This window comes from Ranitomeya imitator, chromosome 2 (genome assembly GCF_032444005.1).
Source record: "Ranitomeya imitator isolate aRanImi1 chromosome 2, aRanImi1.pri, whole genome shotgun sequence".
Lineage (NCBI taxonomy): Eukaryota > Metazoa > Chordata > Amphibia > Anura > Dendrobatidae > Ranitomeya > Ranitomeya imitator.
In genome coordinates, this window is record NC_091283.1 from 613793090 (window position 1) to 613810226 (window position 17137).

Below are 17137 nucleotides of genomic sequence, written 5' to 3' on the forward strand. Positions count from 1 at the left end.
ATAATGGCAGGTCAGTTTTAGCATTTAGTGAACCTAGCAAAAAAGCCAAACAAAAAACAAGTGTGGGATTGCACTTTTTTTGCAATTTCACCGCACTTGGAATTTTTTTCCCGTTTTCTAGTACACGACATGCTAAAACCAATGATATCGTTCAAAAGTACAACTCGTCCCGCAAAAAATAAGCCCTCACATGGCCAAATTGATGGAAAAATAAAAAAGTTATGGCTCTGGGAAGGAGAGGAGTGAAAAACGAACACGGAAAAACGTAAAATCCCAAGGTCATGAAGGGGTTAAAGAATTGCAAAGTATCCATAAAAGCCAGATGCTATACGTAAGGCTTCCATTTTTTGTGTGCACCCATATAACTTGAGCAGGTGATTCTACTCATATACAAGAAAGAAACAAGTGAATGCCGTGACTTTATTCACACACTGAATAGATCCGTGAAAGGAAAGAAAACGCTTGTCTGAATTGCTTTATTGAGTAATTTATTTTTTTTATGGGCAGCATTCAGACCGAGAATACAGTTGTGTAAAGGAGCCCTGTCTGCGATGTCTTGTCCCCGGTCTTTTCTTCCTATTATATAACTAACATATGACATTTTTAATGCTTTAAATAAAATTGCTTTGTTTTTGATACCTCCTGGAATTTGGCTTTGACAAAACCTTATTGACATTCCTAAGTGCAGATTACATGCGTTTACGCATTCAAAACACATATACGTTTTATTTACCTGCAGATTTTCTGCATTAATCCAAGTTTATTAGACAAATCGGCACATAAAACTCGGTGTACTCGCAAGAGAAATTGACATGCTGCAGATTTGAAACGCGCATCACAGGTCAGTATACACAGTAAAAAAAAAAAAAAAAAAAAAAAAAAGACACATCGGCATGAGACTTTATTAATTCCATCTAGTTAGATGAGGCAGTGTAAAAATGCAGTGTCAAAAGTTTTTCTTCAGGGTCCACAGACGCTTTTAGAGAAAAAAAAATGCACCAACACTGCACAATGGAATAGCAAATTTTTTTGTGGGTTTTCACTGTCCAAGCAAACTGGATGTGCTATCATGGCAACTCATCCCCATTGTGCATCTAAAGGCGCTGCTGAACTGTATGGCTTTGGCACTTTTGTTCTCTATTGACTTCGTTGCGGAGCTTGGGAAAAAATGCATGTAGACATACACGAGGACTTCAACACATGTGGCAGAAGTATATAGATGCTTATCCCGGTCACTACCAATGCCTATGCACAGAAAGCTGCCAATCAGTGGTGTGTTTGGGTTTATACAGAGCTCATTATTTAGAGAACGGCTACTTCTGCAGCAGATAGAACAGTGATTTTTATCAAAACCGCAGTAAGCAGCCTACATCCTGCTGCACTCAGATGGAATAGGAAAAGCTGGTGACATTCCCTTCAAGTTAAACTGAGCATCTTCTTCATTTGCAGTAGTTCCACTGATTCCAGAAGTGTTTTTTTTTTTAACTGCCAATCCATTTCAAAGTTATGCCCCCCTAGTAATAAAAATGCTAATTTTCAGTTTAACCCCTTCATGACCTTTGACGTATATTTATGTCACAAGTTGTGTCCTGCCATTGATGTGGACTTGCACGCCTTTAGCAACCACAGGTAGAGCGGTGTCAATCACTGACAGCGAGATTTTACACACGGCAACCAAAACGCATTGCTAATTCAGCCTGCGATCACATGATGAGTGGTCACAACAGCGAGGGTCTGTAAAACACCCCCGCACCGGTTATTGTGAGTCTCCTGTGAACACCAGCTTGTGCCCGGCAATCATCATTTCTGCCATACATAGAAGTGCCGAAGCCTTGTTATGTGTAACCCTAGAGATCGGACGATCGCAACTTCAAATCTTCCAAAGGGACTATTGAAATCCGTAAAAAAAAAAAAAAAAAAAAAAAAAATTATATATATATATATATATATATATATATATATATATATATATATATATATATATATATATATATATATATATATATATATTTCAAATCATCCCCTATGAACCCCACTGAAAATAAAGATAAAAAAAAACAAACAAAAAAAAAAACACATTTGTTATCGCCGAGCTCAGAAATGTCCGATCAAAATATAAAAACAATTAATCCGATCGGCAAAAGGCATAACGAGAAGAGAAGAATCAAAATGCCAGAACTACTTTTTTCTTTGGCCGCCACAGCATTGCAAAAAAATGAGGTGATCAAAATTTTATCTACCCCAAAATAGTATAAATAAAAACGTCAGCTCAGGGTTAAAAAAATAACCCATCACCCAGCCCCATAGCCTTAAAAATGAAAACGTTACCGGTCTCGGAAAATGGTGACATAAGCTAAATATTTTTTGATCTACAAATTTCAGATTTTTTTTTCAACACTTAAAAAAACCTCTTACCTATACATGTTTGGTATCTGCGTACTCGTACAGACTTGGGGAATCATACTGACGCATCAGTGTTACCATACAGTTAATATGATAACTAAAAAAAATTGTGGTTTTGCACTTTTTTTTTTTTTTTGCAAAATTTTCCTGCGGGCATTTGCTTTTTTTCTTCATTGATATATGTTGAAACAAACAAAAAAAAATTAAAAAAATTCAGAAACTGATCCAGAATCAGTGGCAATTGGAGGAGCGACTGCATTTAATTAAAAAAAATAATTTAAAAAATCCAGTAAAAGGTCTTCTTTAACCCCCCGCATCCCAAAAAATTAAATATGAAGACAGTTGTAGAAGTTACGAATTTATTTACACACTTTGTAAAGTACACAAATACAGTAGTGATACAAATTGTTTTCTCAGCAATAAGTATCAATGTACAGGATTTCTTAAGATCCCAGGAAAACATTCTGTCATTATGGCAAATGAGGGAATGGGCGCTCCCCTCTGTTGGAATTTACGATGCTTTCAACAGTATGTAAAGACCTTGTGTACAGTGGTTAAAAAAGTTGGTTAGTCGACAGGACATTCACAGATATTTACAGAGAAGCACATTGTGAAAATTGTACAGAGCACATGGGACATGCGGAAATATTACATGTTAACTAGCATACACAGACGACTCCTTCCATGACGATCCGCACACTTTAGAAATACTCGGTAATAAAACATTCTTACATTAAGAACATAAAGCCTTACCTACTGGAAATATCCATCTAACAGACTGCATCCTGTACCATAAAAAGTGAAGCCTACTGAATGAAGAGGAAATTTAACCTTTAAAAACACAGCTGAAGACCACATCAAACATTGGAAACCCGCCCTACCGCCCCGCCGCACCCCCCTTAGCACCCTCCCCCTGACCCTCACAAAATTTAGACATTCGTCAATGTTGCACAACCCAAGTATGGGTAGCCAGTGGTAGGAAATTACACCTCTACCAAGGGCCTGTGCTGCCGAATATATGAAGGACAAAGAGTAACAACTTCAAGAGTCAACTGTACGTACACTTAGTGGCTTTCACCTTTTACTTGCTACAGTGAGAACTTGAGGCTTAAACGGTGATGCCTAAATGCTCTAATGCCGCACTTCTGTACGGCAACGCTACAAAATGTGTGTATGATGGTTTTTTTTCTCTCCTCTCTTTTTTTTTTATGAAGTCAAAAGGCATCAGAGTGATATGTCCTAAAATTAACAACAGAGGGGGTGAGGGAGATGAAAAATGGAGGCGAGAGATAAAATAAACAAACAAAACTAAAAACCCCATCACAAAGCAATGAAAGGGATTTCACAGAAAAAGATTTTCAATAATACAAATGATCGCCAGTGCTTCAAAGAACATTACTTCTACAAAACCCCTTTATCTAGGTATGCATAGGAATGCTTTATTAACCCCCAGTAAAAACAGAAGAAAAGTGTGAAAAACTAAAATCAAATAAGAGACAAAAGAATTAAATAATCCAAAAAAAAAAAAAAAAATTGTACATGAAGCCCAAATGTACTAGTATGTCTCCTTTCCAGTAAACTCTTGGCCAGCGAACCTCAGATCTAGCTCCTGCTACATCACTGTCATTGTAGAAGAAAGACAGACAGACAAATCTGGCACATTTATTCATGGAGAGTCGGTAACAAAAACGGATACAAAGCCAAGTACAGAAGAATAAAAAGGGCCCCTTAAAGAAAAACACAAAACCTAAAATAAAAATGGCATTTCTGTATTTGGCGCTTAAAAGTCTACATCTGCACTGGTGGTCAAAAGTCCGAAAGGACAATACATTTTTTTTCCCCAAACCTCCGCGAGCTGGTCATTTTTTGTTCACAACGCCATCTTTGTAAAAAAGCATGTAAAGCTCCATTTGGATTTGGTTGCTTTTATTTCTGGGTCTTGTTGCTTGTGGTTGTGCCTTTTTTCATTTTTTTTTTACATTTTTTGCTAGTGAAACCATTGAAAGATTAGCCATGCACTTATCCGCCCCTCCATGGGGGAATGTGTTCATCGGTGAACAGTTGAAGGAAAACCGCTGGAAGCCACCCGGCTGGGAATCTGCAAAGGAAGAAGAAGGCGACAATCATGGTCAATGGATTATAAATAACATGATGGTCAGTACACTGCAAAGGATGACATATGAAAGATTCAGCAGAACCACAGGGAGGAGCGCTACTAAAGCAAGATACTGGAAGACTGCCCAGCATGACGTAGGGGCAGAAAACTGAATACCAATGATATTTCATTTGCCAGGCTTCTTGGTGCAACTTTGATATCCGAGTTTCCTCTGCTTCACAACTGAAAGTTCTCTGAATGTTGAGCTCTGTATTTTCCTGCCCACACCACTGATTGATAACCTGTGTACACTGCGCATAGGCAGAAAGCTGCCAATCAATGGTGGAGGCATGGTTGTTCAGAGCACATGAATATGGAGGACTACCTGGCAGCAGGTTTACTGGTAGTCTGTAATTATGAGCGAGTGTACTCGTTGCTCGGGTTTTCCCGAGCACGCTTGGGTGATCTCCGAGTATTTGTTAGTGCTCGGAGATTTAGTTTTCCTTGCCTCAGCAGCATGATTTACAGCTACTAGCCAGCTTGATTACATGTGGGGATTACCTAGCAACCCCCACATGTACTCAGCCTGGCTAGTAGCTGTAAATCATTCACTGCCATGATGAAAACAATCTCCGAACACTAACAAATACTCGGAGGTCAACCAAGCAATGAGTACACTCGCTCATCACTAGTAATCTGGAGACAAAATCATTGTCTTATCAGCAAGAGGTTATCAAAACTACAATAAGTTGCCCAGTAATTGATACATCACTGGAATCTCATCTCTATAGAAACCCTCTAACACGTATTTTCAAGCCCCCAAAAACTGTTAATACATTTAAAATAAGATCTAGAACTTTTTAATACACTTTCATTTTCAAATGTGCCCCAATCTGATGATATCCCTAGGAAAAATACAAAACTCAGCTCAGTACGTCCAGCGGATATTACAATCTAAAACTAAAGATACCAGGGGTGCTGAGGTAAGAAGAGGATGCTTAACACTGCCGTCTACCCTGTCTTTCTGATCTAATACTGGAGACACCAGGGGTGCTGAGGTAAGAAGAGGATGCTTAACACTGCCGTCTACCCTGTCTTTCTGATCTAATACTGGAGATACCAGGGGTGCTGAGGTAAGAAGAGGATGCTTAACACTGCCGTCTACCCTGTCTTTCTGATCTAATACTGGAGATACCAGGGGTGCTGAGGTAAGAAGAGGATGCTTAACACTGCCGTCTACCCTGCCTTTCTGATCTAATACTGGAGATACCAGGGGTGCTGAGGTAAGGAGAGGATGCTTAACACTGCCGTCTACCCTGTCTATCTGATCTAATACTGGAGACACCAGGGGTGCTGAGGTAAGAAGAGGATGCTTAACACTGCCGTCTACCCTGTCTTTCTGATCTAATACTGGAGACACCAGGGGTGCTGAGGTAAGAAGAGGATGCTTAACACTGCCGTCTACCCTGCCTTTCTGATCTAATACTGGAGATACCAGGGGTGCTGAGGTAAGAAGAGGATGCTTAACACTGCCGTCTACCCTGCCTTTCTGATCTAATACTGGAGATACCAGGGGTGCTGAGGTAAGGAGAGGATGCTTAACACTGCCGTCTACCCTGTCTATCTGATCTAATACTGGAGACACCAGGGGTGCTGAGGTAAGAAGAGGATGCTTAACACTGCCGTCTACCCTGTCTTTCTGATCTAATACTGGAGATACCAGGGGTGCTGAGGTAAGAAGAGGATGCTTAACACTGCCGTCTACCCTGCCTTTCTGATCTAATACTGGAGACACCAGGGGTGCTGAGGTAAGAAGAGGATGCTTAACACTGCCGTCTACCCTGCCTTTCTGATCTAATACTGGAGATACCAGGGGTGCTGAGGTAAGGAGAGGATGCTTAACACTGCCGTCTATACCCTGTCTATCTGATCTAATACTGGAGACACCAGGGGTGCTGAGGTAAGAAGAGGATGCTTAACACTGCCGTCTACCCTGTCTTTCTGATCTAATACTGGAGATACCAGGGGTGCTGAGGTAAGAAGAGGATGCTTAACACTGCCGTCTACCCTGTCTTTCTGATCTAATACTGGAGATACCAGGGGTGCTGAGGTAAGAAGAGGATGCTTAACACTGCCGTCTATACCCTGTCTATCTGATCTAATACTGGAGACACCAGGGGTGCTGAGGTAAGAAGAGGATGCTTAACACTGCCGTCTACCGTCTTTCTGATCTAATACTGGAGATACCAGGGGTGCTGAGGTAAGAAGAGGATGCTTAACACTGCCGTCTACCCTGCCTTTCTGATCTAATACTGGAGACACCAGGGGTGCTGAGGTAAGAAGAGGATGCTTAACACTGCCGTCTACCCTGTCTTTCTGATCTAATACTGGAGATACCAGGGGTGCTGAGGTAAGAAGAGGATGCTTAACACTGCCGTCTACCCTGCCTTTCTGATCTAATACTGGAGATACCAGGGGTGCTGAGGTAAGAAGAGGATGCTTAACACTGCCGTCTACCCTGCCTTTCTGATCTAATACTGGAGATACCAGGGGTGCTGAGGTAAGAAGAGGATGCTTAACACTGCTGTCTACCCTGTCTATCTGATCTAATACTGGAGATACCAGGGGTGCAATGTTAAAAAGAGGCCACTCACGCTGCTGTCCACCATGAATTGCTGATTCTAGTACTGTAGATAAGAAAGGTGCTGAGTTAAGAAGAGTCTAATCACCACAATGTCTTTTTGATCTAATATTGGAGATCGCAAGGCTGCTGAGCTAAGGGCTGCTCATGCTGTCTTTCTGATCTTATACTGGAAATATCCATGGGGCAGAAATAAGAGGCCACTCACGCTGCTGTCCACCCAGTCTTTCTAATCTTACCTCAGCACACCTGGCATCGCTAACATTAGATCAGAAAGACAAGGTGGACCGCAGTGTGAATGGCCTCTTACCTCAGAATCGCTGGTATCTTCAGTATTAGATGTTGTCGATCACACTACTGTCCAACCTTTCTCACAATGCTGAAGATAACAATGGTGCTGAGGTAAGAAGAGGTCGTTCACACTGCTGTCCCCCTTTCTTTCTGATCTAATACTGGAGATAGGCAGCATGGTGGCTCAGTGGTTAGCACTGGAGCCTCGCAGCGCTGGAGTACTAGGTTCAAATCCCACCAAGAACAACATCTAGAAGGAGTTTGTATGTTCTCCCCGTGTTTGCGAGAATTTCCTCCGGGTTCTCAGTTTTCCTCACTCCAAAGACATACGGATAGGGAATTTAGATTGTAAGGCCCAATGGGGACAGCGATGATAATGTATATAATGCGCTGTGGAATAGTGCTATGTACGCGAGTAACAGAAATAAATAAAAGGGAAGCCTTTAAATAAGAGGGAAGACTGCTCACTATGTGGTTCTCCTTTTTTTCTGAATGCGGACTACACATGCTAATAAAATTGTAGGATTAGTTTCGGCAATGTGACTAGACATAACCAGCATGATATACTACCAGGAAGTGCTTATGAATTTATTGATACATTTCTTGAAGTTATCTATTTTTTTTTCCGATCATTGGCGTACACCTTAAATGAAAGGATATTAGGAAATTTTATAACTTGCCACTTTGAACACCTACCGATTATTTTTTAAAATCTGAAAATCATTTACTGTCTCATCTCTAATGACGTCACAATTTTCTTTGCCACACAATCATCATCGGCATAGAGGCAGATTACACAAAATGGTATTTCCCTCCCGAAGTTATTGAGGGATTTTTTTTTTTTATGTACCTAATAGCAAACAATGTTCTAATATAATAAAATAATCCTAAACTCATTTTTCCAACCCTCTTCTGTGATTATTTTCATGATTATGCTACCGCAGTGCCTACTAAACAAGGTGTAGCAAAAATTCCCAGATCGCCTTTACCACTGTTTTTTCCTTAGAATACAGTAGTAGCACACCCATCCCCATGATTATCACCTTTAATGAACAGAATAGTGAGAAATAAGAGCCAGCATCCATTAGTTGAAAAGAGAACTACACCATTTCTGATTACAGAAAACCTAAAGTACAAAAATCACTAATGTGAAAGGTATCAAACAATACCGAAGGACAACGTTACACACATTTTATGACATTTTCCCCCCTCAAAAAATGAATGTTGTCACCTGTTCCACAAGGAACAAAATACATAGAAACCACAGAAAAGAACATCCTAACAGGTTCTACATTAATTTTCATCATTTAATCCTTCTTTGTGATCTATTAAAGGGAATCCGTTATCTTTTTAACATTTTTGAGTTAATACTATGGGCATACAGGTTGTATAAAGCTCAAACTAGTCATACCTGTATGCCTCCTGGATAATGGCTTGTTCAGTAACAAATCATCTTTTATACCACTGATCTTCCAGGCTATGGGGTGCAGGCTGCCCAGAAGATCAGAGGTATAAAAGAGGATTTGTTACTGAACAAGCCATCATCCAGGAGGCATACATGTGTGATTAGTTTCAGCTTTATACAACCTGTATGCCTATATTAACTCAGAAACGGTGACAGATTCCCTATAAAACCAATATATAACGAAATCTTGTGTGCCTTTCAGAAACTCAGGCATGCGCCTCCTCCTCAGTGCCACGTGTATGGTTGTGAGAGAATTGGTCGCAGCAGGAGCCTCCCCCCAATCTTCTATAATCCCAACATGTTTGAGCATCCAAAGCATACGGGAAGTTATGATTTCAGAACAACTATAAAGCCATTGGTGGGAGACCACCATTTTAAGTACTACTAAAAAAAGGTCCAGATTCAGTTGCATGTTTCAAGTTAAAGAGGACTTAGCTGTGAACTTGTAGACAACGGTTTTGTAAAAATATGCCGAAAATATTGAATATACTTGTACTTCTGAACTCCTTTTCCATTTTTAAGTAACCACCATTTTTATTTGGCTGCTGCCTGGGATCCCGATTGCCCCAGTTTCTGCAGCATGCAGTTACATGAGCCATGCTGATGGCCAATCAAGACATAAAAAGGAGGCCGTCACCCTTGTGTGATCTTTAGAAGTACCGGTACTCCTGCAACCCCCTACATAACATCCCAGCTCCCCTGCATAGATAAGAAAATGCCTTTTAGAATTGTTGTTCTCCATATAGCTAAGTGTCCCCACAATTGCCATCTCCCCAACCTTGATTGTGTGAATGATGTAGGAGACGTCAGACTGGTCAGCTCTCACTTCCGTGCAGTAGGCAACAACACTGTGCAATTTCACCGAGCTGTGTGGATGACGTTAAGACACATCAATCAAGGCTGGAATAACGACATTGCGGGGACAGAGGTGCCGAGAACAGTCTGGAGATGCCCCTTGGAACCCTCGGTGGCAATTAGCACAGAGAGGAGCAATTATAAAAGGCATTTTCTAGGTATGTGGTCAAGCTGTGATCTTATCCGGGGGTTGCAGGAGTGCTATTAAAACTGCACAAGAGTGGTCGATACTTTAGATAGGGCAAACACTGGTGTCAGGTACCCTTCGAGGACAAACTGCAGTAAACAAAGGACCATTGGGGAGCCCAGTGAACGGCAGAGCAGAGATCTCAACACCCCAGCACCTTGGCCTATATATTCTTTACAACCCCTTTAATTAAGACTGATTCTGTATTGCAGGTCAGTATATCACAGAAACAAGTTGACTTATTGGGCATATGCCTGAGTCTATACTTATTAAAGGGAACCTGTCCTCAGATTTATTCTTCCTGAACCACAGAGGGAAGAGGATCACAGAGGACTAGAACGTGCAGATCTAGCGGGTGTGTAGAGCGTAGAGCTGACATCCTGTATGTCGCACCTGAAATCTACCTTGAGACGACATTTGGCAGAGAATTGTGAAGAAAGGCCAAGTGTCACCAGCTGACATTATGGGCAAGACTAAGAGATGCAGATTGGCCATGAGGAGCTGACACTCAAACTTCTCAATGTTGCTCCTAAATGTCTATTCTACTAAATGCTACTTCAACCACTTATGGGCAACTTGTAGGTGTCATTATTTGTGCCACAATATGTTCCTGCATAGGCAAGCAGGAAACTTGTGAAAACCCCTGAAGGAACTGCACGCAGATTAGTGGAGAACCAGCTTTTGCCGAAATGTGCATGGGTGAAAAGATTTTTTGTTTTTTTCTTTTAAATCATGCCAATTTCACACAGAAATCTGCAACTGATTTTCACTTATGCAGATTATGATCATATTCTTCTTTTTTGGAATGTTAATAACCAGGGGCAGACATACCATTGGTGCAGATACACAAAGGCCCAACAGGAAGGGGACCACATCTACCTCCAAAGCAGGTGTAATTGGGCGTTATTAGGACTGATTACACTGTGAAGGGCCCATATACCGTTCTCGCACAGGGGGCCTTTGCTGCCTGTGTCCACCAGTTGTAACAACTTTTCTGGGAATTGAGAAGTGGCTCAACCCTTAAACCTAAAGCCAAGTCTCCTCTGCATCAAAGCTGGAGGTCAAGGTAAGTTCTCTGATCTTGTTCAAGTGGGATTTTATAAATCAGAGGTTCCAAAAATAATCGGATTTGCAGATTATTTTTAGTCTTTATAAACCAGCATATTACTTGAAGGAGCCAAAAGAAAATGATAACTCCTTAAAGGGGCTTGCCTCATTTTGTTAATAGGTAAAATGGTCAAGTGCTTGTAAAAGCAAGCAAATTTGCAACTGACTTCTTATTACAAAATTATTATTTTTTTTTTAAATTGCACTGCTCATTGCCTAGATTACCTGTGCAATCTCAGAGGAAGTCAGTTCCCTAGGCAAGGTGTGTGCGCTTGCTATTCATCTTGAAGGCTGCCTCTGCTTCTTCCAGCATGGGAGAAAGCACAGTTCGGAGCAGTGGCACGACTATTGCTCAGAAGCACACTGCCTGCAGGAAGGAGACACGGGAGAAGTGCGCTCCTGAAGAAAGAGGATGAGACAACTCCTTTAAACAACCTGGTCTTCTGGGGCCTTAAAGCAGATCTGCTGTGGTCACGTGGAGCAGTTGTGTGTCGTCTGTTTTTCATAGATGCTATCACAATACAAAGTTTCACTATCATGACAGCCTGAACCAGCGTGCAAAATGGTGAGGACTGCACCATGAGGCCAATCATTCAAGAGGCATGTACGGAAGGGTTAAAAATCAAGTACCGTATTTTCAGCACAGCGCATGTCTGCGGTGCAAAGCTTCTCCTACTCTTACAGCAATGATCCTTTAAACCAATTTATTTCTTTTGCAACAAATGTTTTGAGGGCTATGATTAGTTTTTAGGGATAGTGGGATTTGGATCTAAACCACCCAAGTCTCCAGCTCTCTTGTACAATTTGTTTTGTAGTCCAGTTAAGGAAATTGAACCTGTGACAGTCTGATACCTTGCAATATACACAGCAATGCCAGCTTTGCCACGTACAGCTAAAATTACAGCGTTCTATGAATGCTAGCTACAAGCGGTCATAGAAACACCGTCATGACAGGCAGGGGGGTCTGCTGAAGGAGACAACCTAGTCGTTGGCGGAGCTCCATTGCACTTGTGGCTGTTCGAGGCAGATGATGGCTGAGTATCAGTCATCACCTTCCGGGAAAGTTGTGGGCTCAGATCCTGCACTCCATTTCTATAGTAGAATTTTCTAGGCATGCATGCAGGGATGGAAAGGAGGTGAGCTGGGTCATTGCTTATTGTGAATCCTGTGTTACCTATATACAGGTATAACTCCTTGTAATCTTACCTATGATGGTAAGGAGATGACTGCCGAAATGCACTGCTGCTTAAAGTATAAGGCTCATTAACTGATGAGGTGCCAGGTCCGACTAATGCTGGGCTTCAGCAAAAAAACAGGCATTTTAAAGCAGAACCTGTACAGATCAGTGCATATTCCGTGCTTAGCTGGGTCAGATGCTGGCATCAAATGGTCATTAGATCTCATGGCCTGTATTCAGTATTAATGTGGCAGTCTGGAGATTGTAGACAGAAGATGTATGTAGGGCCCAGCGAGCTCTGCTGACACTCGCTCTCCATCCTCCTGTATAATTCAATCTCTGTCCTCTGCGGCAAATTGCTGCCACCAGTAGGAAGGGGGAGAAAGCTGCTGTTGGTATAGAAGTGGGTGAGACGGATAGGAGGGGAGCGAAGCTCCGCCAATGGGAGAAGAATGCTGCCAGTGGAGGAGTGGTGGAATGAAAGGCAACGGTGCGGCTAGTCATCCTGCACTGTAGTACTTGCAGCTATTGGGGAGGTATGTGGTCCTCCACCATGGTTTTTGGTGTTTCTGTAGGTAACATAGGCACAGCAGGGTAGTATCCATTTGCTGGCAAGATCCTGGTATTAATAGGAAAATGCTAGTAGGCCTTGAGTAGAAAAAACATGAAAACAACAAAAGCTGTAGAACAAGTTTGAGGCGGCCCAATTTTAAGGGAACCCGTCAGCTGCCCTGTCCCCCCCCCCCCGAACCACCATAATTTATGAATACCGTAGCTACTTTTTCCTGCATTCTAAGAAGCCCCTTTTTATGGCTTTTCGACTGCTGAATCAATATAAAATTAACTTTGAAGCCGCGCTCGAGCTATGTAAATTAATAATTGACTAGTTAGGGGAGGGTGGGACATTGATTTCCCTGGACTTCTCCTCCTTCAGCTCGAGTCAGCACACCCCTGTGTATGAGCAATATGATTTGCCAGAGTGATATCACCACAAGTCTCAAGCTTGCGCACCATGCTCTCCCTCCCTGAGAATGCAGAATGTACAGGTGCTTCTCACTAAATTAGAATATCATCAAAAAGTTTATTTCAGTTCTTCAATATAAAAAGTGAAACTCATTATATAGAGTCATTACAAACAGAGCGATCTATTTCAAGTGTTTATTTCTGCTAATGTTGATGATTATGGCTTACAGCCAATGAAATCCAAAAGTCCTTATCTCAGTAAATTAGAATACTTTATAACGTTCGCTTGAAAAATGATTTTAAAATCTGAAATGTTCACCTACTGAAATGTATGTTCAGTAAATACACTGAATACTTGGTTGCGGCTCCTTTTGCATCAATTACTGCATCAATGCAGTGTGGCATGGAGGCGATCAGCCTGTGGCACTGCTGAGGTGTTATGGAAGCCCAGGTTGCTTTGTTAGCAGCCTTCAGCTATCATCTGCATTGTTGGGTCTGGTGTCTCATCTTCCTCTTGACAATACCTCATAGATTCTCTATGGGGTTAAGGTCAGGCGAGTTTGTTGGCCAATCAAGCACAGTTTTTAGACCAGGTGTTGGTACTTTTGGCAGTGTGGATAGGTGCCAGGTCTTGCTGGAGAATTAAATTTCCAACTCCAAAAAGCTTGTCAGCAGAGGGAAGCATGAAGTGCTCTAAAATGTCCTGGTAGACGGCTGTGCTGACTTTGGTCTTGATAAAACACAGTGAACCTACACCAGCAGATGACATTGCTCCCCAAACCATCACTGATTGTGGAAACTTCACACTAGACCTCAAGCAGCTTGGATTGTGGCCTCTCTACTCTTCCTCCAGACTCTGGGACATTGATTTCCAAATTAAATGCAAAATTTACTTTCATTTGAAAACAACACCTTGGACCACTGAGCAACAGTCCAGTTCTTTTTCTCCGTGGCCCAGGTAAGATGCTTCTGTCATTGTCTATTGGTCATGAGTGGCATGACACAAGGAATGCGATACTTGTAGCCCATGCCCTGGATACGTCTGTGTGTGGTGGCTCCTTGTGAACCTCCCCCCAAGTTTTTGAATGGCCTTTCCATAAAAATCATTTTAAGGCTGCAATTATCCTGGTTGCTTGTGCACCTTTATCGGCCACACTTTTTCCTTCCACTCAACTTTCCATTAATATGCTTGGATACAGCACTCTGTGAACAGCCAGCTTCTTTAGCAATGACCTTTTGTGGCTTACCCTCCTTGTGGAGTGTGTCAATGACTGCCTTCTGGCAGCCATAAACACCAACATTAGCAGAAATAACCACTTGAAATAGATCACTCTGTTTGTAATGACTCTATATAATATGAGTTTCACTTTTTGTATTGAACAACTGAAATAAATTATCTTTTTGATGATATTCTAATTTTGTGAGAAGAATCTGTAAGCCCCAGACTTTATCACTGTTATTTTTATATTAATTTAGCAATCGATAAACCACATAAAGTGGCTTGTTATAATGCAGGTAAATGTTGCTATACATCCAGAGTGATGGTTTAGGGGGGCTAGAACAGCTGACAGGTTCCCTATAAGAAGAGAGTGGCCAGCCTCAAACTGGTGAATTCTCTAAGTAAGACCTAGTAACAAAAGATGTCCCAAGTGTCGGATCTAATCCTCCAGGTTGTAGAATACCTATGTTGCATCCTACTGCTTCTGTATTTGTCATTTGCTATACTTTCAATGTGAACAATAAGAGGGTAACAAGGGCAATTTAATTACCGTGTATACTCGAGTATAAGCAGAGTTTTCCAGCACGTTTTTTTCTGCTGAAAACGCACCCTTGGCTTATACTGGTCTCATTGTACCAGAAGATGGCGGGGGAGCGGCTGTTCACAGGAGGCAGGAGCAGTTTGCTGCAGCAGTGAATATTCATTTCTCTTACAGCGTGCACAGTGTCGGCTGCAGCAGCCGGGTCCAGCAGCTGCCAGACTATCACGGGTGCGCGCAGCTTAAGAGTTATGAATATTCACCTCTCTCCACTCCCATAGGCGTGGAGTGAATATTCATTACCATAATGATTGGGGACACGTGATCACCCGGCTGCTGGAGCTGCAGGCACCGGAACAAGATGCACTGAGGGCTCGCAGGGAAGGCAGGTAGGATGTTTTTTTTTTTTAATGCTTTTCTCATAAGGAGAAAAAAAAACACCAGTACACAGGCAGAGATGCTCACCTGTCCAGGGCCTCCAAACAATTGCACTAACCAAGGTGCAGCGGAGCCAAATAAAGATGGCAAATACACAGGTGCAATAATACCGATAAGGCAGCCAGCCTACAATCAGGAATTGGCCGCTTGGTGCAACTGTGCAAACAAATAATCTATATGTGGCGTGTTCACACAAATGCAAAGTATATGGCTCAAAGCCTATTAATGACGCCATATAGCGGGCTTACCATAATGCATCCTGTGTGAACAGAGGCTACAGTGTACAGAGCCATCTAGGGCCCAGCTGCACCCTGCAAAGATATAAAGTGCACAAAAACATAACAATGTATGCAAGGTATTGGTTGATATTATGGCCACAATACTTAAGCCGGCAACCCACGTCAAGGGTCCTTACATATTGCCGGAAAAACCTCCACTATTCTAGACAAAAAAACACCAGTACACAGGCAGAGATGTTTGCCATCTTTATTTGGGTCCGCTGCACCTTGGTTCGTACAATTGTTTGGAGGCCCTGGACAGGTAAGCATCTCTGCCTGTGTACTGGTGTTTTTTTGTCTAGAATAGTGGAGGTTTTTCCTCTTATGGTGTTTTTTTTCTCATGAAGAGCCATGCACACCAGGATGGGGATGAGGAGCCATGCAGACAAGGATGGGGATGAGGAGCCATGCACACCAGGATGGGGATGAGGAGCCATGCACACCAGGATGGGGATGAGGAGCCATGCACACCAGGATGGGGATGAGGAGCCATGCAGACAAGGATGGGGATGAGGAGCCATGCATACCAGGATGGGGATGAGGAGCCATGCAGACAATGATGGGGATGAGGAGCCATGCAGACAATGATGGGGATGAGGAGCCATGCAGACAATGATGGGGATGAGGAGCCATGCAGACAATGATGGGGATGAGGAGCCATGCAGACAATGATGGGGATGAGGAGCAATGCAGACAATGATGGGGATGAGGAGCCATGCAGACAATGATGGGGATGAGGAGCCATGCAGACAATGATGGGGATGAGGAGCCATGCACACCAGGATGGGGATGAGGAGCCATGCACACCAGGATGGGGATGAGGAGCCATGCACACCAGGATAGGGATGAGGAGCCATGCACACCAGGATGGGGATGAGGAGCCATGCAGACAAGGATGGGGATGAGGAGCCATGCACACCAGGATGGGGATGAGGAGCCATGCACACCAGGATGGGGATGAGGAGCCATGCACACCAGGATGGGGATGAGGAGCCATGCAGACAATGATGGGGATGAGGAGCCATGCAGACAAGGATGGGGATGAGGAGCCATGCAGACAAGGATGGGGATGAGGAGCCATGCAGACAAGGATGGGGATGAGGAGCCATGCAGACAAGGATGGGGATGAGGAGCCATGCATACCAGGATGGGGATGAGGAGCCATGCAGACAATGATGGGGATGAGGAGCCATGCAGACAATGATGGGGATGAGGAGCCATGCAGACAATGATGGGGATGAGGAGCCATGCAGACAATGATGGGGATGAGGAGCCATGCAGACAATGATGGGGATGAGGAGCCATGCAGACAATGATGGGGATGAGGAGCAATGCAGACAATGATGGGGATGAGGAGCCATGCAGACAATGATGGGGATGAGGAGCCATGCAGACAATGATGGGGATGAGGAGCCATGCACACCAGGATGGGGATGAGGAGCCATGCACACCAGGATGGGGATGAGGAGCCATGCACACC

The 17137-nt window shown here is 42.9% G+C and overlaps 1 protein-coding gene across 3 annotated transcripts in view; it reads right to left on the reverse strand.

Moving 5' to 3' along the window:
• Positions 1-2745: 2745 nt before the first annotated feature.
• The window catches only part of CSNK1D (casein kinase 1 delta), a 76976-nt gene continuing 62584 nt past the window's right edge, over positions 2746-17137 (reverse strand). For all 3 annotated transcript variants that reach the window (XM_069752493.1, XM_069752491.1, XM_069752492.1), the window contains one exon: positions 2746-4501. In XM_069752493.1, the coding sequence (XP_069608594.1) occupies positions 4451-4501 (51 nt within the window). In that variant the 3' untranslated portion in view covers positions 2746-4450. The remainder of the gene's footprint in view (positions 4502-17137) is intronic.